The 25,085-nt window shown below is 43.5% G+C and overlaps 1 protein-coding gene across 1 annotated transcript; it reads right to left on the reverse strand.

Moving 5' to 3' along the window:
* Nucleotides 1-43: 43 nt before the first annotated feature.
* trpc1 (transient receptor potential cation channel, subfamily C, member 1) lies at nucleotides 44-24,198 on the reverse strand. The gene is made up of 13 exons (XM_034079922.2): nucleotides 23,663-24,198; nucleotides 22,839-22,993; nucleotides 18,885-18,986; nucleotides 18,601-18,803; nucleotides 17,844-17,975; nucleotides 17,520-17,715; nucleotides 16,369-16,705; nucleotides 14,186-14,325; nucleotides 13,063-13,212; nucleotides 5,788-5,972; nucleotides 4,662-4,863; nucleotides 2,240-2,434; nucleotides 44-524 (listed from the first exon to the last, which is right to left on the reverse strand). The coding sequence occupies exons 1-13, from the start codon at nucleotides 23,829-23,831 to the stop codon at nucleotides 297-299; spliced, it is 2,394 nt and encodes a 797-aa protein (XP_033935813.1). The 5' UTR covers nucleotides 23,832-24,198; the 3' UTR covers nucleotides 44-296.
* Between the last annotated feature and the right edge of the window lie 887 nt (nucleotides 24,199-25,085).

Genomic DNA, 25,085 nt, shown 5'->3' on the forward strand with positions numbered 1-25,085 from the left:
GTATTCATCAAAATCACCTTTCTGCCATTCAAGCGTCTTCCTGTTTAAAACAATGGCTTCCTTTATTTACAAAAAGGTTGAACAGCTGAATAATACATATGGGGCCTGAGTCTGGAGGCTTGTGTGGAGAATATATATATATTTCTAGTTAAGGTCCAGGTTTAAAAGTCGCCTCTGTGACTCAAAAGAGCAGAGGTTTGTTTTGCACATGCTCGGGTCACACAGCATCTCAGATAAACGAGAAGCAGAGGTTTTGTCGAAAGGGGAAGGGGGAGATATATATCGAGTCTTGTTCTTTAGCTCCTGGGGTAGAACATGGCGTATTTGGAGGTCCGGAAGCCCAGCAGGTCCCTCATCTCGTTGCGAAACTTGGACAGGTCTTGGCGCAGGTCGTTGAGGTTTTCCACCGTGGCCTGGTCTGTGCTCTGCATCTTCTGCCGTGTGGAGGTCAGGTAGCGGTGAACCAGACAGCACATGATCTTCTGGTAGTTCTCATCATGCTTCTGCTTCAGGGTCTTCCACTCCTGGACACAAGAGACAAGAAAGGCATTCGATGTAATGCAAATATATGGCACAAACCAGTGCACTGGCAGCTATCATGCTAATAGAGTGGTGCAGGAACGAGTCCGAAAACCCGGAAGTGAGTTCGCATTTCCCCACTTCCGGTTCCCTCGTCTCAGGCTGAAGTCGAATAGTCCATTTCTCTCAGGAACCTTCCTAACGGAGTGACATGACCCGGAAGTCCCTCAGTGGCAGCCATGATAAGTGCCGTTCGAATTCTCTAGATAAAAGGAAAGGAGGTTTCAAACTTCCTTTATAACCTCCTTTAGCTTAGGAACCACTGGACCTCCCTCACCGAGGAGAGGAGAAAATGCATTGCAGCCGCAGCATTTGCATCACTCAACAGTCACGGAAACAAACGATTATGACGGAGAAATTATATCATGAAAGTTACGGTGCTTATTAAGCTTTTTAAAACATAGGTGGTAAGTTGCCAAAGTGCTTTGTTCTGAACGTTCATCAGTATTATAATCAAAGAGAGAAATATGAACGTTAGTTTTTACTGAAATGATCAAATAAAGTCAACATCTCACAGTCTTTACTGAGCTGTGTGGGGTTTGTTCAACTTCTAAAAGATGTTTGAATGGTGATATACACAGTGATAGATGTTAAGGACTAACGTTTATTATAAATACATCTGTATTGATTTTAAGATCTTTTCATAGTTCATACGTATTTGTATTAACGTGGACCGGAGGGAGAGGGAGACGAGCAGAAGTTTCACTTTCCTTTTTTATTTCAATTCCAACTTTGGTCCTGAAGAATATGTTTCTCTGTTGTCCCCGTTCATAAAGCAAAGCAGCAGCATCAGAGCACGGAGCAGAGTCTCTAGATGAGTTCACAGCAGTCCCTCGTTCTTATTAAACATCCATGTTGTAGTCCGCTGTATAGAAAACTGTGGTTTCCATGGTTACCCCACAGCAGCAGGCACACAGTCAGGACGTCCGCTGGTACATCAGAAACACGTCGGATAGAGAAAGTGCATTCGGATTCTCTAAAGTACCGCAGTCTCTTCTCCTAAGTCCTTTTGAATTCTCCTATCCACTATCCCTTAACCCCGTGACCTTTCACTCAGAGGTCAAGGAATAGACAATAGGGTTAGGCTGATTTTTAAACTATCCGACCGCAACCTCAGAGTCAGTGGGTTGTTAGCTGGAAATCTGTGGTTGACACAAAGTCAAGAGACGGATCACGTTTTGTTCTACGACATTAAATCCATCAGCAGCGGTGATTTCTGAAGAGTTGACGTGTCTGAAAAACGATGGTTGTTACCAAGCGGCTGAATAGGACTACAGAAGTTGTCGAGGACGTTGTCTCTAAGTTTGTTTGCCCTGTTCTGATTGAAAGCCTCCTGCAAACTGCTAACACAAACTCTTCAACTCGTACAATTTTGAATGTGTATTTTTGAATATGGATCTTAAGTTGCGTGACGTTGAAGTCGTGCTGCTGGACTCGGCTGTAGTTCCTTTATAGCATAACGTTAGCATTTTGCTTCTGGCGATTACATTTATGATTCGAAAATGATAAAAGTAGACATGTGGAGATTATCCGGCTGAACAAAACGTGCATTTATCAAACGCTTGTCGAGGGAACCCTTGCGCAGCTTACTTCCGGGTCGGCCTACACAAATACGTCATCACCGCTGCACCAGTTGCAGTTGAGTTAGGCATTTCCTTACCTTGAGGCTGTTCTGTCTCTTCACCTTCCCCTTTGACGTGTGAGAGCAGATCCACTTGCTCATGCTGGTCACCAGGTACACGACCGTTTTGGGGGAGGGGAGGATGTTGAACGGGGGAGGCATGGTGCACTTATCATCGAAGTAGCTTAGCCACAGTTTGGCCCGAGCGAACTTCCACTCCTTATCCTCGTGATTCTGCAGAAAGCAAACAAGAACATTAATGAAGTTTCATGTTCAGGTGTATATCAGTATGTAGTGTCTCTACTTTAAAGAGTCCTCTCCTGCTGATGTTCAGGTGTATATCAGTATGTAGTGTCTCTACTTTAAAGAGTCCTCTCCTGCTGATGTTCAGGTGTATATCAGTATGTAGTGTCTCTACTTTAAAGAGTCCTCTCCTGCTGATATTCAGGTGTATATCAGTATGTAGTGTCCCTACTTTAAAGAGTCCTCTCCTGCTGATGTTCAGGTGTATATCAGTATGTAGTGTCTCTACTTTAAAGAGTCCTCTCCTGCTGATATTCAGGTGTATATCAGTATGTAGTGTCTCTACTTTAAAGAGTCCTCTCCTGCTGATGTTCAGGTGTATATCAGTATGTAGTGTCTCTACTTTAAAGAGTCCTCTCCTGCTGATGTCCAGGTGTATATCAGTATGTAGTGTATCTACTTTAAAGAGTCCTCTCCTGCTGATGTTCAGGTGTATATCAGTATGTAGGGTCTCTACTTTAAAGAGTCCTCTCCTGCTGATGTTCAGGTGTATATCAGTATGTAGTGTCTCTACTTTAAAGAGTCCTCTCCTGCTGATGTCCAGGTGTATATCAGTATGTAGTGTATCTACTTTAAAGAGTCCTCTCCTGCTGATGTTCAGGTGTATATCAGTATGTAGTGTCTCTACTTTAAAGAGTCCTCTCCTGCTGATGTTCAGGTGTATATCAGAATGTAGGGTCTCTACTTTAAAGAGTCCTCTCCTGCTGATGTTCAGGTGTATATCAGTATGTGGTGTCTCTACTTTAAAGAGTCCTCTCCTGCTGATGTTCAGGTGTATATCAGTATGTCTCTACTTTAAAGAGTCCTCTCCTGCTGATGTTCAGGTGTATATCAGTATGTAGTGTCTCTACTTTAAAGAGTCCTCTCCTGCTGGTGTTCAGGTGTATATCAGTATGTAGTGTCTCTACTTTAAAGAGTCCTCTCCTGCTGATGTTCAGGTGTATATCAGTATGTAGTGTCTCTACTTTAAAGAGTCCTCTCCTGCTGATGTTCAGGTGGATATCAGTATGTAGTGTCTCTACTTTAAAGAGTCCTCTCCTGCTGATGTTCAGGTGTATATCAGTATGTAGTGTCTCTACTTTAAAGAGTCCTCTCCTGCTGATGTTCAGGTGTATATCAGTATGTAGTGTCTCTACTTTAAAGAGTCCTCTCCTGCTGATGTTCAGGTGTATATCAGTATGTAGTGTCTCTACTTTAAAGAGTCCTCTCCTGCTGATGTTCAGGTGTATATCAGTGTGTAGTGTCTCTACTTTAAAGAGTCCTCTCCTGCTGATGTTCAGGTGTATATCAGTATGTAGTGTCTCTACTTTAAAGAGTCCTCTCCTGCTGATGTTCAGGTGTATATCAGTATGTAGTGTCTCTACTTTAAAGAGTCCTCTCCTGCTGATGTTCAGGTGTATATCAGTATGTAGTGTCTCTACTTTAAAGAGTCCTCTCCTGCTGATGTTCAGGTGTATATCAGTATGTAGTGTCTCTACTTTAAAGAGTCCTCTCCTGCTGATGTTCAGGTGTATATCAGTATGTAGTGTCTCTACTTTAAAGAGTCCTCTCCTGCTGATGTTCAGGTGTATATCAGTATGTAGTGTCTCTACTTTAAAGAGTCCTCTCCTGCTGATGTTCAGGTGTATATCAGTATGTAGTGTCTCTACTTTAAAGAGTCCTCTCCTGCTGATGTTCAGGTGTATATCAGGATGTAGTGTCTCTTCATGTCTCCATACTTTAATGTTCAAAAAGCTCTTTATTGTTCTCATACTGTCTGTGCTGCAGCACCTCTTTTCACCCTCTGTCTGAAACCAGAGCCCAGTCTGCTCTGATTGGTTAGCTGGCCGGCTCTGCTCTGATTGGTCAACACACTTAGTGATGTCCCGCCCCTTAGCCTATCACGTACAATGTGTTGGAGCCACAGAATTAACTCGTAACACATGTTGATCTTTATTTTGGATAAGAAATAAATGTTTTGTGGAAACCCTGCATAGACTTTTCTTAACATAAATATTTTACCTTAATCTAAACCAAATGCAGAAAGTACAAATTGGGAAACATCTGTGCAACATTTTACGGTGAATAAATCTAATTTTGATAGTAAATAAAAACAGTTGCAGCTTTCAGTCCCAAATTTAGCTCAAATCGGATAACATCCTCATTATGTTACACTTACAGCAATTTGTCTGAAGCTCTTGTGGAGCATGGCCACCATCAGCTTGGTCAGCACGATGACCACCACGATGTTGTAGGTGCCGATGATCATGGCGCCCACGAACGAGCGCAGTTCCTCAGTGTAGCTGATGCGTGTGACGAAGAGCGCCACGTGAGCCAGGGAGAAGATGTACCAGAACAGGGCGTAGCAGGTCCCCATAAACCTGCGAAAACAACAAGAGTTTATACAGTTTTTTGAGAAAAAAGTCAGATTTTTGAGAAAAAAAATCAGATTTTTCCAGAAAAAGTCAGATTTTGGTTTTTTTTGTTGAGAAAAAGTCAAATTTTTGAGAAAAAGTCAGATTTTTGGTGAATTTTGAGAAAAAGTCAGATTTTTGAGAAAAAGTCAGGATTTTGAGATTTTGAGGAAAAGTCAGGATTTTGAGAAAAAGTAAAATTGTTGAGAAAAAAGTTAGATTTTTGAGAAAAAAGTCAGATTTTTGAATAAAAGTCAGAATTTTGAGAAAAAATCTGATTTTTCCAGAAAAAGTCAGATTTCGGGGAATTTTGAGAAAGTCAGATTTTTGAGAAAAAAGTCAGAATTTTCAGAAAAAGTCAGATTTTGAGGAAAAGTCAGAATGTTAATGTGAAGAACACCGTATATATCAGACGTGATGCATCGGTGTGTTTCTATGTGTAATTGTTGTGAAAATCCTGAACGTCCTCCTCCAACATGAGAGTAGCATGCTACAAAGGTATCCCAACTGTAGCTGTGAACATGACAGGATGTGTGATGACCTAGAAGAGCATCAGGACTGTTTGAGGCAGATGATAGCTATGTGATTAACATGATGACTCAGCCTCTATGGAGAGAGACATCAAGCATGCTCATTTCTGACGTGGAGCTGATCTGAAGTAAACATTGAACACTGCTTTCTATTCCTCCATCTTGTGACTGTGTGACTCCCTCTCTTGGATATCAGCATGTGAAGGACACTGCTCAGGAACTAGTCTCTGTATGTGATGACTCCTCCCTTCTGGAGAGGATCAGAAACAAGGATCCTGAGATGAAGCTCAAGCCGGGGACGACTCGGAGTGAGACTTTTCTAACTCATTAATGCAGCACAGAATGACAGAGTGTCCCGTACGTGTGAAATGCATCGTTGCTCTGCTGCTGGCAGAAGATGCCCTCGCAGTCCTTTGGAGGATGCTTGTCTGGGTCTCTCTGGTCCTTCCCATACAGCTGGGTGAGTCCGATGGTGAAGGCGAATAACACCAACAAGAAGAGGCCCAGAAACTTCCCGAACTCCTGCAGCATCTGACCCATGGAGATCTGGGGACAACAGGACATCCTCTGTTAATTCTGCATTATATTCCTAAAGGGCCAGATTGGACACTCGAGACATCATTTGACTTCATAACAACTTCGAAGTGAATACTGTGAATACCTTTGAGTCATGCATTCTGACGTTAGGCATTTGATGAACTAGATTCTTATTACTCCTATTAAATAACTTTTATAGCATTTGCTCCAGAAACCAGACCCTTTTCCCAGCAGGTAAAGACAGCATTAACAATTAAAATTAGGGCCGGGACTTTAACGCGTTAATTAAGATTAATTAATTACACAAAAATTAACGCATGGGACTTCAAACAACAACAAACCACGGTGAACAATAGTCAAACATGAACGAACAAGCTGATGAGACCGCTTTGGTCGGCCCCGTGGATGGGACATTTTGTTTTAAAAAACGGACGGATGGAAGCGTCGATAAGAGCACGGTTGTGTTCAAATTATGCAAAAAAGAATTTGCATATCACCGCAGCACATCAAGCCTAAAGTATCACCTAAATCAGGGGTGTCAAACTCAATTTCATCGCGGGCCACATTAACATTATGGTTGCACTCAAAGGGCCATTTGTAACTTTAAGACTATATAAAAATACATATATACATATATATATATATAAAATAACGTATTATATTACATGAATGCCTCTGAATTGGATTATTATCGGATAGGGTAATAACTTCATAATTAACTACGTCTGAAAGAAGAAGTCTAGGGCAAATAATTGCAAGTCTTTTCAGTGAGAATGTCACAAAATGATTTAAAAAGAAAAGCCACATTCTGGAGAGAAAAAAAAAAGTGACATTTTGAAAAAAAGTCAAATTCCGAGAGAAATGCAACATTTGAGATGCATTGTGGGACATGTAGTTTATGGGCAACGTGCTTCTGTAAATCGGCATGTAACCGTATAATAAACATATATTCTTTGCACGTTCTTGTGGGGCCACAGAAAATGAAGTCGCGGGCCGGATTTGGCCCCCGGGCCTTGAGTTTGACACCCCTGACCTAAATGCAAAGCATGTAGCAGCTAGCGTGGACGTTAGCCCGACTCCGAGTGCAAGGAACCACACCCTGACCCAACCCACACTCAACCAGATGATGGTTTCAGGGCCAGGATAAGTCAGTCCACGTCTGAGAGAATAACCACTGGACTGCACTCGACTGTAGACCACTTGGAGTCAAATCCATGTGGAAATGGCTTCTCACTGTTCTCAGGTCAAATATGTATATTTGATTAAAAATGCGATTAATTTCGATTAATTAATTACAAAGCCTCTAATTAAATAGATTAATTTTTTTAATCGAGTCCCGGCTCTACTTAAAATATATCATTAAAGTATCTCAGTAAGCTGCTGAATAATAGTGGGGATGCAGCGATGATGTACATTGTACATTGCACCTGGGTTCGGACCACTTGCAGCTGCCCATGTTTTTATTTAGCATAGAGCCCTAAGGACGGGGAAAAGCACTCTGGCAGCTGCAGACTCTCGCCCTGCCTGTGGGAAGACAGACAAACAAGGAAGAAGCCAAAGTGAGGGGCTCGCAGACAGAGAGCGTCTTCTCACACCTTTGGAAAGAAGCTATTTATAAACCCGAGTGGCTTATCTGTGCCCTGGAGATGCTCGCAGAACGTAACACACAGCGCTCAATGTGAGGGACGACCACTCGCGTGTTTGCCTTCCAACCGAGGAGGAGGGCTCGGTGTGTTTGGGTGATTAATTCTCTTGTGTGAATCCCCTCAGTCTGCTTTAGGAGGGAGGCTGCACACTGACACGTAGGCTAACTTACTTTCTGTATACACAGAGGGGGAAAGCAGCCGGTCAAAAGCTCTTCACCTTCACCTTGATGGATTTAAGCATCAATGTACACAAACAAAAACCTTCTACTTGCTCATATTAATTCACTAGCAGAGTACACAGCACAGTAAGTAAGTGTGCCATCAATGGACACTATACTTAAAGTATTCCTGTTGTTTTCTTTTAATTATATCAATAAAATGCTTCTAAAATAACTTAAAGGCATAGTATGTGACATTAAAGTTACACAAAATGACTTAATGCACCCCAACGGTTTCCAGATATTATCAAACCTTATCCATACATCTATTTAAGGAACATTGCTTTTTCTCAAAATTATACATTAAGTGTCTTTTTTAACCAGTTTTAATGAAAGCTTCTCAAGAAATATTGAAAATTACATTTATAATGTGTTCTATATTATTCTATAAATACATTGACTTACATCAAATTAGATTTAGCAAACAGAAGGAAAATGTTTGTTGAATAGATTGTATTTCAAGATGTTCCCGCACCACAACACTATTTCTAAATTGTTTTTAAATGTTTACCAGCTGTCGGTCTGTTTTACTGCAATGCATTGTGGGAAAACACAATGACTTATTTTTGTATGCATCTGGGGCAAGTTGTTCTCTGAAAACACACTCATGCATGGCTCATGTTATGTTATGGGAGATTAACTGTGTTCCTCGGGGTGAGTCTGAGTCCACACACACACACACACACACACACACACACACACACACACACGCGCGCACGCACACACACACACACACACACACACACACACACACACACACACACACACACACACACACACACACACACACACACACACACACACACACACACACACACACACACACACACACACACCTCAGTAGGGGGCACTACCCGGCCTCTTCGGGGAGGACGAGATCAGAAAAAATGTGCATGACTGAAACCCACATAGCTCTGCCTCACTGTCTGTCTGTGTGTGTGTTCACGTGGAAATGTCTGTGTGTGTGTGTGTGTGTGTGTGTGTGTGTGTGTGTGTTCACGTGGAAATGTGTGTGTGTGTATTAGGTGTGTCTGTCATGTGAGTATTTCCAAAGCTAATCATTTTTCCATCCTGCCAATCCAGACAGTGATGTAAGAGAGGGGGAGACGCGGGAGGGAGGCAGAACGAGGGGGGAGATTGCAGCTGAAAAGTACCCTAGTGTTTTATAACTCAACCACAAACAGCACTTGCCTTAATAACAGGAAGGCATCCCCGCAAATAGACTGACCTGCTTTGTGTAATAACATCACACAGAGGGGGAATGAAAGGCAGGAGTGGGACACCTATGACACCGAGGTTGTTGAAAAACCTAAATAGAAAATGTTCAAAGCAGATTTGTGGCTTCCTTGGGACAGAAGGAAACAAGGACATAACTGGAGATACAATCGTTTTTGATTGTCTACTTGCACAAGCAGGAAATGGTCCCTATTCCGACAGCTAAGAATGACCGTAGAGGATGCTTTGCAGTTCGTTATGAAAGCTGGCATAGTTAAATATTGTGAAAGGAACACACACATGGATGCACTTTTGCTAAATGATGCAATACGAGGGACGGCAAAACCACAGGAAGATCTACTGGACTGTTGTCAGATCAATGTTCGGTTTACACATTTGATTTATTTTGCATTGTGTAAGTAACACTCAATTTCATCACGGGCCAAATCAGCATTATGGTTGCACTCAAAGGGCCGGTTGTAACTTTAAGACTATATAAAAATACATATATAAATATTTAATATATAAAATAATGTATTATATTACATTATTGCCTCTGCATTGGATTATTATGGGATAGGGTAATAACTTCATAATTAACTACGTCTGAAAGCAGAAGTCTAGGGCAAATAATTGCAAGTCTCTTCAGTGAGAATGTCACAATTATTTAAAAAGAAATGATCTCTAATTTGAGATGCATTGTGGGACATGTAGTTCATGGGCAACGTGCTTCTGTAAAGTAGCATGTAACCGTATGATAAACATATTATATTTTTTGCAAGCTCTTGTGGGGCCGCATAAAATGAAGTCGCGGGCCGCATTTGGCCCCCGGGCCTTGAGTTTGACACCCCTGGTGTAAGAGATGTAAAGAACATCATTGCAACTATAGCTAAATCCCACAAAGCCCCTCTGACACTCCCATGTGCCACCAGGCAGCACAATAAGGCTTATAAACTCAGACAAACCTTCCCAGTTCTTTATGTACATATTTTGGCTAAATGTCCTTTACAGCAGCAGCATTAGTATATTTTAATTGCACACAACAATGATCTGTCTGGTTTGTGTCCACATTATTCTGCTGAAGCCCATGCATTTTCCATATTGAATCTTCTTGTCATTGCACTCTTCAGAAGCTGAGTTAAAATGTTTAGCTGCCGGTGTCTTTATTTTTTTATTTAACCAGATAAAAAAGCATTGAGATAAAATCTAATTTTCGATGCTGACCTGGCCGAGAAGGCAGCAACGTTACACACACAAACATAAAATACAGAGAACACAACTAAGTAAACAAAAGAGGAAAAGCAGTCACTACATTGAGCACATCAGGGCAGTCAGAAAGGTGCTACTTATTACTGCAAGAGCAGCTGGAGGAAAGGACCTTAGACAACTTCAACTTAAAACATGCTATTGAGACAAGTGCCCTCAATTTGAGGCGTGATTGAAGGTCATTCCAAGACCAAGGACCATAATGAAAAAGACTCCTTTTCCCAGCCTCAGTCCGCACGGCAGGAACCCGTATCCAGGCACTGGGTCTGAGGCTGTGAGAGTCACAAACTGGAGAAAATCTGGCACATACTGTATGTGCAGTGGAAGCTTACTTAAAATGGCACTTCAGATATTCATTGCTATCGGGATGTTAAGAGCATTCCATGGAATATAACAACAAGTGTATCTCGAGCCGGTTTCTCAAACTCACCTACCCCACCTTTAAGTCTGAAAAATAAGCCAAGAGTGAATTTCTATTTGTTTGACAGAACTTCAACGTGGTGTTTGAAGTTCAGATTACTGTCCAACCAAAAGCCCAGATATTTGTAGGTATCGACAAACTCAACAGAGACGCCATCAAGGGTGTGAATGGAGAGGCAAGAGGACGCTGACTTGCTTTGGTTTTCTTACTGTTCAATAGCAGTAGTTTGGAATCAAGAAGTTCATGCTGCAGCGTGATTACATCAGATTTGATCACGCTGTATATAATACTGTGTCTATACAGTATTACATTACATTCAATTTCATTTAGCTGGTGCTTTTATCCAAAGTGACTGACAATAAGTGCAATAAACCGTAGAGATAGAAATCAGAACATGTTGATGTATTCACTTCCAATAAGCCAAACTACTGTAAGTGCTGGTGCATTAGTTTCAAGTGTGTGTGTGTGTGTGTGTGTGTGTGGTCTAGCATTCCTATACTTGTGGGGACCTACATCTGTTTACATAGTTACGTGTGGGGACTGGCTTCCCTTATGGGGACAAATTGGAGGTCCCCATAAGGGGGATCATTAATTTTAGGGTGAAGACTTGGTTAAGGTTAGGATAAGTCTCCAGGAAATGCATGCAAGTCAATGTAATGTCCCCTGAAGTGATGTATACATGGTATGTGTGTGTGTGTGTGTGTGTGTGTGTGTGTGTGTGTGTGTGTGTGTGTGTGTGTTTAATGGTCCAGGTACAAAGGGAACAGGTAAGTTTTCAGTTTGTGATGAAAGATATGTAGACCTTCTTTCCTCCTGACATCAAAGGGGAGTTTATTCCAGCATTCTGGAGCCAGGATAGCAAACAGGTGAGTGTTGTCGGTGGTACTGGAGTCCAATGACTATACTTTACCACTTTCAGCTAGGATTGCAGTTTAGATCCTTGCAGTATTTGCAATAAGAAAGTGATGTGGGTGCAAAGAGTCAGCTCCTCCAGCTTTAAACACACAGATTAAAGCTGAATGGATTTCTTAAAGTGCCAGAAATCAATTGTGTGCAACTTGAAGTCTCTTCTTGATAGAAATGATGAGAGCTGAATGGAGACTGAACTAAAGCAGCAGACCGTTATGATGTTCAGTTCATTATGAGCGTATTATTATTACACACAATCTGCTGCCTCCGTTCACCGGGCTTATACTTAATGCTCATGGTTATGAAACTGCTGAGCACAGCTGCTGTGATGTTAGTGTGGGTTTATCTTGAGTGTTCACACTTCACTGAGACAGGAACAGAGTGGGTGGTGTACGTGCTGAGGTGGGGTTAGAGGGAGTGATGGAGAAGGAAGGCAGTTTTATAATCATTACCTCGGCCAGGGCTTACGGAAAAGATCCTGATTGTCATGGAAGTTGGATGTGATTACAGGGCGTTTCACAGAAGTGGGAAGTCGTGGAGTACAAATACTTCGTTACTGTACTTGAGTACATTTTTCTGGCATCAGTACTTTACTCCACTACTTAGTACTTATGACTTTTTACTTTTACTTCTTACATGTTGAACTCAAATACCTGTACTTTCTACTTCTTACATGTTGAACACAAATACCTGTACTTTCTACTTCTTACATGTTGAACCCAAATACCTGTACTTTCTACTTCTTACATGTTGAACTCAAATACCTGTACTTTCTACTTCTTACATGTTAAACTCAAATACCTGTACTTTCTACTTCTTACACGTTGAACTCAAATACCTGTACTTTGTACTTCTCTCATTTCCCAAACAGCTGGTTCCTTTAGTCTGAATGTGTGTTGGTGCGTGATCATTATTCTTCAGAGTCACTGCGTGCCTATTGGTTGGAACACGATCCGTGTATCCATCACTTCCTGGTCTTCTCTAAAGAAGAGGGACCAATGGAAACGTTGTCATGTTGCCGTTGTTCAGCATGGAAACATTCATTAGCTAACAATGACATTATTGTTCTATTGATATAAAGGGAGGTCAGGTACTCTTTAAAGCAGCTGCTAGCTATGGGTACTTTCTACTGAAGTACACTTCAAAGCCTCTTTACTTTGACTTGAGTAAATAAGTTTAGTCAGTACTTCTACTTTCACCAGAGTATTTCTAAACACGAGTATCTGTACTTCTACTTGAGTAAAGGATGTGTGTACTTATGCCATCTCTGGCGTTTCAAACACACCCCATGAATACATGATGGAAAAGGCATTGGAAGATGTCAACGCTCCCAAAGAATGTGGTCTTTGGCTGGCTACATGATCTCAAACCTGCACAAAATATTTAACAACTGTTTTTAGTGTGTGTCGCCACTGCTCTCCTACCTGTAGCGGCCCCAGGATGGAGCTGGTGGTGTACATGAAGAAGAGGCGCAGGTAACTGAGGATGTTGGCGAAGGCGAACAGGCCCTCGGCGACTAGGATGGGGTGGAAGGCGTCCCAGTTCTTCCTCTCCGTGTCCTCCACGTTCTTGAACTGAAAAACAAGCAAACACACACACACACACACACACACACACACACACACACACACACACACACACACACACACACACACACACACACACACACACACACACACACACACACACACACACACACACACACACACACACTTGAAAGCGTTGAAGACAACTGATGTGATACTGTTGTGCTTAACTACATTGTGTGTCTGTGAAGGAGTGATTTGGTTACATTTGCACAATCTGTTAACTAAATGGGAATAACCTTAAATAACACGATTGACAGTTAAACAGAAACAAATCAGACTGGTTTCTAAATCTGAAAAATGCAACTGTAATTACAGAAATAACGCAACAATTTGGAAAAAATACGTATTCAGTGCTACTATTGATTGTATCCGTAAGGCTACGTCCAGACAACGGTTAGCCTAGCTTAGCACAAAGACTGGAAACAGATGGAAACAGCTAGCCTGAAGCTAACACTTTTCTTCAGTTCATTGTGTGTATTAAACAACTGAAATATGATTAATTAGTGTTAATAATGAGCATAGCCAGGCTAGCTGTTTCCCCATCTTTGAGTCTAAGTGCTTGCTAGCTTAATTTGGAAAAAATACGTATTCAGTGCTACTATTGATCCGTAAGGCTACGTCCAGACAACGGTTAGCCTAGCTTAGCACAAAGACTGGAAACAGATGGAAACAGCTAGCGTGAAGCTAACACTTTTCTTCAGTTCATTGTGTGTATTAAACAAATATGATTAATTAGTGTTAATAATGAGCATAGCCAGGCTAGCTGTTTCCCCCATCTTTGAGTCTAAGTGCTTGCTAGCTGTATATTTAAAGAGACGGACATGAGTTTGTTTACTATTTTCTCATCTATCGATTAAACATAAAAGCCATTAAAACATCATAGAGAAATGAATAGTCGTTCTGAATCCAGTGTTTAATAGTGATCATCTTCTAGATCTAACTTGTGATGTGCTCGTACCTTGCTATGAGCGACTATCTTCAGGGCAAAGGTGGCGAGGTAAAGGGAGTTCATCACGAAGCTCAGCTGGTTTCTAGACTCTTCCAGAAAGTCTTCCAGCCCTTGGTACCACAACCGCTTCACATCCGACCACACCATCCCTACGGGAGAGCAGAAATTCCCCGTCATCGCACACGCACACATGCACACACACACACACACACACACACACACACACACACACACACACACACACACACACACACACACACACACACACACACACACACACACACATATGGGCGGGAAAAAAGGGCCTGTCATCACCCAACATTGTAACATGCTTCGACCATAAGTCTTCTCACAGTGGGAGTCCAGGGGAAACAGGAATGCATGAGACGCAGAAATTGTAAAAATGTGGGAATGTAATATGGGTGTCCGTCTGCGCCCGAGTGCATTTTCATAAATTCTTAATGTCCAGTGGGGGTAATGAAATTAGGACTAGCTGCAAGGCGAGGCTTAGTGACACAATCTCTCTGCCATGACATTTCCCGACTGATCTCTTATTGGTTTCCACAAAAGAAAAGGAGGGAGGGTTTTTCACAAAAGTAGGTTTTGTTTCCGATCTTATTTTATTTTCCGTCCCTGAATAAATTCCATTAATTTCGTCTGGTTTTTAGTATATCATGCATGTCACTGTGGAATGATTGGATTTGTGCACACACTCGGCGACACACACACGCGCGCACACGCACACACACACACGCACACGCACACGCACACACGTAATCGAAATAAAACGATTATTTTTTTATTATTATTACTTATTTTTGTATACATTTTTTTTCGTTTGGTTTTTCAGTTGAATTAAACATAAAGTTCAGGGTAATCAAGCAGCCCACACACACACACACACACACACACACACACACACACACACACACACACACACACACACACACACACACACACACACACACACACACACACACACACACAAACAATAACACACACAGCCCACACACAAGCCCACAGTCTCAGCATCTGATTTCTCCATTAACGTGAGGCATCTGGCTTCGGGGAGTAGTGGGAGAAAGATGAGAGTAGCGGGGGGGGGGGGGGGTTGGCGTGGAAGAAAGAGAGAACTATATGACGATGGAAAGCTGCTGTGCGACTCGTCAGTGCCGTCTGTAGACGCGTGGCAGCTTTAATAGCTCCCTTTCACACCCTGGTAACATTTCCATTTGATTTGTAAATCATCAGAAGTCTCCTTCTTGTTAGTTAACCCCTCTCGGGTGCTTTTCAGATGCTGCAGAGAGCCCGAGGCATTACACCACTGCATCCCGCCGTTGCAGTGTCGCTGTTTTGCAACGAGGGGAAGATATCGCTATTTAAATCGATCCTTGATGTTGCTCCTTCGCAGTACTTAAGGCATATTCCCCCTCTAATGAGCTATCTTAGCGCATGGAAAAAGCCATTACACGGCTCTAATGACTCAGCTACCGATCCCACTCCTGCAATATACAGAATAAATTGCAAATTGCACCACCAACATCTTCACAGCATTGAATAACAGAAGTCAATGAACCTCTCAGGTGCAGTTATTGGGATGATTTATCAACACGGCGACGATGACACCGAGAACAATGCGAGGTGATGCTTTGTGTGTGTGGAGAGGAGTCGGATGCTGCCGCCATGAAAGAGAGGGCCATTAGAGGATTACATGATCATGGTTGCTTGGCAGAAGAGGAAGGTGGAGATGCTCTTCCCCGAGGAGAGTCCATTTCTAACCAGCCTCAAATATTGTGTACATGTACATGTTTTTGCATGTGCCGAGTATAGTGATGCCAGCACTCAGAGAGGACCACAGGGGAGATGGAAGAAGCTTTCCCTTTTCTATAGAGCTCAATTAGAAGAAGGACTGACAGATGTAATCCAGTCAGGCCCGGCTTCCTGTCGTTTAGTATAGAAACAGCCGTTTGTCATGTTTCGCCTAACAGGATTACAGATACAGGATGCTGGACTTCAGCCAGGCCATTACAGGAATCTCTCATTATCACTACACCAACACGGTTATTGTATTAAATCCCGGTGTGTAAGATTGAATTCTCATGCTATTCACATCCCATGGTGTCCGTTATGAGATTATTCTATCGTAGAAATAAGCCCGCTCAGCACTAAAATACACATACATGAAAACCCACCTATGATCCAGAGGATGAGCAGGAAGTCTATCATCTCCAGCGCGGGGCCCATGGTGTTCTTCTTGCCCTCGTTGTAGACCAGCGAGTACAGGTTGAGCAGCAGCAGGAAGGAGAAGTACGAGGCGCTGTGGATGATGAACTTGACGAAGGGCGTGTGGATGATCTGTCCGACGCGAGAGCGCGGCACCAGAAGGTAGCAGACGGAGAGCAGAGGCCACAGCATGGCCACGCTCAGCACCGTGGCCATTTTCAGACACGTGTGCTTGCGCCGGTAACTCGCCGTCTCTCCGAACCAGACGGTGTTGAGGAACTGCTGACAGTTGGACTGAGCCACAAACTGAGAGATGGAGAGAAGGTGTCAAGGTGGGGAGATGAGGCGTGAAGTATCACAGCTTTAAGAGGATTTAGTCTGCTAATTTCCACGTTCATATATTAGTATTTAGGGAGAGAAACTTTGGGGTGTTAGCCCAATACGCACAATAGGGCTAAGGTCATATGAGCTCATGCTTTTCAGCCCATCAACTTTAAGTTTTAACAAGGATTAAAACAGTCAACATTTCCGGGGTTTCCGGGGTAACCAGCGCATATCCAGATAATGGATACTGATGCCAAGACTTCCTTTTCTTTATCCTGTTGCCTACAGATGATGATATGAGATGCAATAATGTAGATATGGCTCAACGAGAGACTTGCTGCCATTCAATTGTGTCTTGGGCTTTAAAGCTGCAGCCAGTTAGCTTAGCTTAGCTTAGCTTAGCGACAGACAGGACAATAAACAGGGAAACCGCAGTCTTGGCTCTCTCTGATGGTAACGTAATATGCCTTCCAGCATATTTTAAAACGAGTCTCGTATAAACATCTCTCCCTGTGATAAAAACCACAAGCCATAAAGAGAAAAACGTTCAGGTCGTAGTTCTTTCATCTTAAGAAGAACCTTAGAAATGTGTTTTCTTCAGTCGGGTACGAACAGTACGCCACTAGCTTTGCTGTGATAAATGCCTTTCTCACTGAGCTGTAAATCTCCCCCAAGCTTCAAACGTCCAACATCAGTCTGACTGTCTTTGCCTGAAGTCATTAATCCTGTCATATATTTCCAAAGACAGGCTGGTGGTGCGCTGGAACAGATGTCACGTCGACAGCACGCGTCTCACCTCTTTCTGGTTGTACTTGATGGCGAGCTTGAGTCGACTGAGGTTCATTCTCTCCTCCAGTAAGCCTCTCTTGTCGACCTGATCCTCGTTGGACGTGTGGTTGAGAATAACTTCCAGCTCTCGAGAATTTCGAGCCTGGGCCAGCAGATCCTTGGCGAACATCTTACACTGCTTCGCCAGTTCCTCATAATCATTCCTGGAGCAGCGGAAAAAACAGATACAATCAGAATATAAAGCCTGTATGCTATAAAAGAACGTCTTCATGTTTGCACGCATGTTTAAGAGGCCGTTTTCTAGTGCACTGACATGATGTACATCTCATACCTAAACTCCACTTCAACCAGGCTGAGCTCCCGGAGGTCTGCACTCAGCTCAAAGGCCCTGAGGATGGGGTCTTCTTCCGTCAGCATGATCAGAGAGGGGCTGGCCAGGCAGCGGTAGATGTCCAGCCGAAACCTGGCAAAAGCGGCGGTAAAAGGAAAGGGTGTGAGGAGAGGAACCAAAATCTAGACTTAATCATTCAGCCATGTAGCTGTTCATTTGTGCTGGTCATTTAGCTAACTGTGTGGGAAGCAGAGAGAACAAATCGCCTGGCAGACAACATCAGCAGAATCTCCTCTGCAAGTCGTATCCTTCCCCGGAGGAAATACTGCTTCCCTGAGAATGACTGCTTGTATTGGTGTACTGTATATTCCAGCGTAAAAACATTTGAAGTGATTAAGTACAACATGATTACTCTCCACAGCTAGATTAAGTAAAGCCAGGCGATAACAGAGACCTTCAAGACTCCTCTGTGGGACAAAGGGAACACTGTACGCTCTCATGGTACTGTAATAAAGATGAAAGCAGCATGCTTACGAGTCAATGCGTATGACAGTAAATCATTTCTTTCTGTCTGGATGACATTGTGCTGTTAAAACCTTCCTGACGGGCCAATTGAAACATTGCTGTGTTAGCCCCGCCGGAGCAAGGGCCACAACAAATCATAGCTTGACATAACACGGATAATCTGAGAGACAAAAGTGATTTCTACCGAGTCCTTTGGTTCACCTACTCTCAGACAGCATCACAAGGCCGGTACCTGGAGTGTCGTAAGCTGTCCTTTTTGTTCTTAGCGTTGCAGAGCGTGCACTCGCAGCCGACGGCGTGCGGCCGGGGAAGAGAGATGTCCTGCTTCAGCAGCATGGTCAGGATCTCGTAGTTGTTCCTGTGGGCCGCCAGGATGACCGGAGCCACGTCCATGGTGGTGGAGTACTCTGGGTTCTGGATCCGCTGCATCAGTTTCTAAATCAAGAGAAGAAATACGTGGATGTAAAGCTGGGTGACAGTGCAGGAAAGAGAGGCTTTATAAGCTGTAATGCTCACAGCAATGGAGGGCTTGGAGGATCTCCTGGGCCGGTGGTTGAGGAGGATGTCCACGGCTCCCACCACCTCAGAGTCTATGGCCACCAGCAGGGCGTCTGTCGCCTGCACACAAACAAAGAAGCCTTAAAGGTCCCTATCATGCTGTTCTTCATCAATATATCTCAGGTCTCAGATAACATGTCTCTGATTGGCTGAAACACCAAACAGATCATTGCAGCATTACCCAGAATCCCCTCTGTTTCAGCCCTGCTTCCAAAGTGCTGATTCTCTGTCTGTTACTTTAGATGAAAATAAGGAGCCCCTCCCCCACGCCCCTCTGAGAGACATTTGGTTACAAAGAACTCAATGGTGCTCTAGAGGAGATTCAGGTGATAAGGGGGGGGGGGGGGGGGGTTACCTTGGTTGCTGATTGGCTAATGGCTACACAAGACAACACATCGTTATGACATCATCAAGTGGCCGAAATCTGATCAGCTCGTTTTCAGACAGGTTTTTATAGAAATGGATCAAAAAGAGAGAGAATCTTTGTTCCTGAAACTTTCAGAGTCTCTTTCCACAGAGGGGACACATGTTGATGTAGAAGAGACATGAAGAAGAGGGGACACATGTTGATGTAGAAGAGACATGAAGAAGAGGGGACACATGTTGATGAAGAAGAGACATGGAGAAGAGGGGACACATGTTGATGTAGAAGAGACATGAGGAAGAGGGGACACATGTTGATGAAGAAGAGACATGGAGAAGAGGGGACACGTGTTGATGTAGAAGAGACATGAAGAAGAGGGGACACATGTTGATGAAGAAGAGACATGAAGAAGAGGGGACACATGTTGATGAAGAAGAGACATGAAGAAGAGGGGACACATGTTGATGTAGAAGAGACATGAGGAAGAGGGGACACGTGTTGATGTAGAAGAGACATGAGGAAGAGGGGACACGTGTTGATGTAGAAGAGACATGAAGAAGAGGGGACACATGTTGATGTAGAAGAGACATGAAGAAGAGGGGACACATGTTGATGTAGAAGAGACATGGAGAAGAGGGGACACATGTTGATGTAGAAGAGACATGAAGAAGAGGGGACACATGTTGATGTAGAAGAGACATGAAGAAGAGGGGACACATGTTGATGTAGAAGAGACATGAAGAAGAGGGGACACATGTTGATGAGAAGAGACATGAAGAAGAGGGGACACATGTTGATGTAGAAGAGACATGGAGAAGAGGGGACACATGTTGATGTAGAAGAGACATGGAGAAGAGGGGACACATGTTGACTTAGAAGAGGGGACACATGTTGACGTAGAAGAGACGTGAGGAAGAGGGGACACATGTTGACGTAGAAGAGACATGGAGAAGAGGGGACACATGTTGATGTAGAAGAGACATGGAGAAGAGGGGACACATGTTGATGTAGAAGAGACATGGAGAAGAGGGGACACATGTTGATTGTAGAGGAGACATGGAGAAGAGGGGACACCATGTTGACGTAGAAGAGACATGGAGAAGAGGGGACACATGTTGACTGTAGAAGAGACATTGGAGAAGAGGGGACACATGTTGATGTAGAAGAGACATGGAGAAGAGGGGACACATGTTGATGTAGAGAGACATGGAGAAGAGGGGACACATGTTGATGTAGAAGAGACATGGAGAAGAGGGGACACATGTTGATGTAGAAGAGACATGGAGAAGAGGGGACACATGTTGATGTAGAAGAGACATGAAGAAGAGGGGACAACATGTTGATGTAGAAGAGACATGGAGAAGAGGGGACACATGTTGATGTAGAAGAGACATGAAGAAGAGGGGACACATGTTGATGTAGAAGAGACATGGAGAAGAGGGGACACATGTTGATGTAGAAGAGACATGGAGAAGAGGGGACACATGTTGATGTAGAAGAGACATGGAGAAGAGGGGACACATGTTGATGTAGAAGAGAAAGGAAGAAGAGGGGACACATGTTTGATGTAGAAGAGACATGAAGAAGAGGGGACACATGTTGATGTAGAAGAGACATGGAGAAGAGGGGGACACATGTTGATGTAGAAGAGACATGAAGAAGAGGGGACACATGTTGATGTAGAAGAGACATGAAGAAGAGGGGACACATGTTGATGTAGAAGAGACATGAAGAAGAGGGGACACATGTTGATGTAGAAGAGACATGAAGAAGAGGGGACACATGTTGATGTAGAAGAGACACTGAAGAAGAGGGGACACATGTTGATGTAGAAGAGACATGAAGAAGAGGGACACATGTTGATGTAGAAGAGACAGGAAGAAGAGGGGACACATGTTGATGTAGAAGAGACATGAAGAAGAGGGGACACATGTTGATGTAGAAGAGACATGAAGAAGAGGGGAACACATGTTGATGTAGAAGAGACATGAAGAAGAGGGGACACATGTTGATGTAGAAGAGACATGAAGAAGAGGGGACACATGTTGATGTAGAAGAGACATGAAGAAGAGGGGAACACATGTTGATGTAGAAGAGACATGAGAAGAGGGGACACATGTTGATGTAGAAGAGACATGAAGAAGAGGGGACACATGTTGATGTAGAAGAGACATGAAGAAGAGGGGACACATGTTGATGTAGAAGAGACATGAAGAAGAGGGGACACGTGTTGATGTAGAAGAGACATGGAGAAGAGGGACACATGTTTATGTAGAAGAGACATGAAAGAAGAGGGGACACATGTTTGATGTAGAAGAGACATGAAGAAGAGGGGACACATGTTGATGTAGAAGAGACATGAAGAAGAGGGGACACATGTTGATGTAGAAGAGACATGAAGAAGAGGGGACACATGTTGACGTAGAAGAGACATGGAGAAGAGGGGACACATGTTGATGTAGAAGAGACATGAAGAAGAGGGGACACATGTTGATGTAGAAGAGACATGGAGAAGAGGGGACACATGTTGATGTAGAAGAGACATGAAGAAGAGGGGACACATGTTGATGTAGAAGAGACATGGAGAAGAGGGGACACATGTTGATGTAGAAGAGACATGAAGAAGAGGGGACACATGTTGATGTAGAAGAGACTGGAGAAGAGGGGGACACATGTTGATGTAGAAGAGACATGAAGAAGAGGGGACACATGTTGATGTAGAAGAGACATGGAGAAGAGAGGACACATGTTGACGTAGAAGAGACATGGAGAAGAGGGGACACATGTTGATGTGGAAGAGACATGGAGAAGAGGGGACACATGTTGATGTGGAAGAGACATGAAGAAGAGGGGACACATGTTGATGGAAGAGACATGAGAAGAGGGGACACATGTTGATGTAGAAGAGACATGAGAAGAGGGGACACATGTTGATGTAGAAGAGATGAGAAGAGGGGACACATGTTGATGTAGAAGAGACATGAGAAGAGGGGACACATGTTGATGTAGAAGAGACATGAGAAGAGGGGACACATGTTGATGTGGAAGAGATATGGAGAAGAGGGACACATGTTGATGTGGAAGAGATATGAGAGAAGAGGGGACACATGTTGATGTAGAAGAGACATGGAGAAGAGGGGACACATGTTGATGTGGAAAGAGATATGGAGAAGAAGAGGGGACACGTGTTGATGTAGAAGAGACATGGAGAAGAGGGGACACATGTTGATGTGGAAGAGATATGGAGAAGAGGGGACACATGTTGATGTAGAAGAGATATGGAGAAGAGGGGACACATGTTGATGTAGAAGAGACATGGAGAAGAGGGGACACATGTTGATGTGGAAGAGATATGGAGAAGAGGGGACACATGTTGATGTAGAAGAGACATGGAGAAGAGGGGACACGTGGTGATGTGGAAGAGACATGAGGAAGTGGATTTTGCGTAATAGGTGACCTTTTATCTAAATAAAAACGCAGCAACCGTAAAAAGTGATTTTGGTGCATGCGTTGTTGTTATTGTTGTTTCTCGACTGTGTTGTGTTTACCTGGCAGCCATGTTCCAGGAGGAGCTGCAGGATGTCTAGGTTCTCGTTCTCGATGGTGATGGTGATGACATCTCGGCCCAGGACGTCCACGCAGTTCAGGTTGAGCTCGCCGTGCCGGTTCTCCTCCAGCAGCTTCTTCACCATGTAGTAGTCGCCTGAGAGACGCGGTGGAGACAGAGCACCGCGAGAGAGGGGAGTGCACTTAGGACCAACGTCAAATCCATACAAGCTGTGAAGTATTATGTGCCCTATGGCTTCTGTCACAAGGCTCACGCAGCCGGCTCAGCTCCAGCAGGAAGCTCGTGTGTAACAATAACATCTCCCTCAAAGGACACTTTCTGTTCCGAGCCATGTTTAGAGAGGCTTTATATGGGCACGGGGGCCTGGAAAGCGAACCCTGCCTGTGCAATGTTCCCAACTTATCAATGAAATATTCTCCTCCCATCTCATGAGAATGCACAAATGTAGTGTATTGCATTAATTCTCCGTCTTAGAGCTGTGAAACAAGCAAACCATGTGGAGAAGCTAAGCTAAAAGCAGCTAAATATACCCTAAACCCAGTGGGCACACTTCCACAGTGGGCAGCTGTGAGAGGCATTCACTGGAAATTCGGTTTGCTGCGTGCATCAATGACCCTGCAGGAAAATCTGTTATGATGTACTCCACCTGCCAGCTGATAGCACATTTGAGTCTTTATTGTCTTATTTCATATTTTTTGCGATAGCCCAAATCACTGAATTCCAACACTAACATGCATTTAGACTCAAATTAACGCACACAATGGAATGTGCCTTTGTGCGGGAAATAACCAAATATCAACAGACCTTTCTCGCATGCCAGCAGGAAGAGCTTCTCGTCCAGCGTAGTTTCCTCTTCTTCACCTCTCTCACGTCTTTCAAGGCCAGAAATTTTATCCGGAGAGGAAGTGTCCGTGCCCTGGTACAGAGCTGCCATTACGACGGAGAGCGAGTACGGGCAAACACTGATGTGCATCCCACTAGAAACCAGCGACCATTACACAAGAAGCCTGTCATGCGGGCTGACATGAGAGCAGTGTTGCTGCGCAGCAGAGCCTTTAACGTCGTCATGAGGCAAACGTGTTGTTGTTTCCTCCGCATCTCTGCTGATTGCTGTATCACTGCGCGGGGTTAAAACGTTCCCCCCCCCTCCTTCAGTCGTTGTGTCTTCAAACTGCGGGATTATACATGCGAGGGTCGGATAAAAGCTCACAGTCCTCTCCCAGGCGGTGTTTACATGCACCATCTTCTGGCATCGCAGAATCCTGGAGATCGCTGTGGTCCTGATGCTGCTGCTGTCTCGGCTGCAACTGCGCATGTTTCCTCCTCCACCTGTTCGCGCACTTCGCAGGCGCAAAGCTGCTGTGCCTCAGAATTACGTAAAAGGGCACTTGAGTGCAGCGTTACTGACTATGTGTGTGTGTGCGTGTGCGTGTGCGTGTGTATGCAGAGATACTGTTATTCACAGCCTATACTGCCAAAATACGTTGTGCACGTTAAACAGAATACATAAGCATTCATGTGAACATGTCCTTAAAATGGATGTGTTCGGACATGCTGGGTGGAATGACTGCATATGGAAAATGGAAAGAGAGGGAAACGGACATCTTGCTCTTTATAATGCCAGTGGAGATACACGCAGCTTTGCACAGAAACCTAACACCCTAAAACGCCTTTGAAAAAAAAAAAAAACCTCGCATGTTTCACTCACGTCTGTGGCAATGCTGTGTCCTCTTCCATTACCCCTGAAAAAGCCAACACAGATATTATAAATGAAGTCGAGCGTTGCAGAAAAAGCTCAGACATTGCATGTGAAAAAAAGCCATTTATTTTTGCAGCCTCCCAAAAAGACACGTATTTAATCGACTGACATTAATAAGTAAGCAAAAAAAGAATAGGATCATGCTTTTCTTTGTAGCTTTTAATAAAACTAAAGTACTCAATAACCTAATAAGTTACTACAGTTAATTACAGAAACTGCTATTCAATATTCTCTAAGTGCTTTAATTTGATTACTTCCAACTGACCAATATACACGATTAACGTAGTTTAGTAAACCCAATGTTAATGGATTGATCCTTAACATAATTATATAATTGGAAATGTGAGAAACTTGCTGTTATGTAATCATTATTATTTGTTAGTCCTGATGAGAGTCGTTTGTCTGAAATCTGTTTCTTTGTCTTGTTTGGAAACACGACTGTCCAGCAGGGGGCAGTGTGCACAAAGG

Source organism: Pseudochaenichthys georgianus, unplaced genomic scaffold, assembly GCF_902827115.2.
Source record: "Pseudochaenichthys georgianus unplaced genomic scaffold, fPseGeo1.2 scaffold_771_arrow_ctg1, whole genome shotgun sequence".
Classification (NCBI taxonomy): Eukaryota; Metazoa; Chordata; class Actinopteri; order Perciformes; family Channichthyidae; genus Pseudochaenichthys; species Pseudochaenichthys georgianus.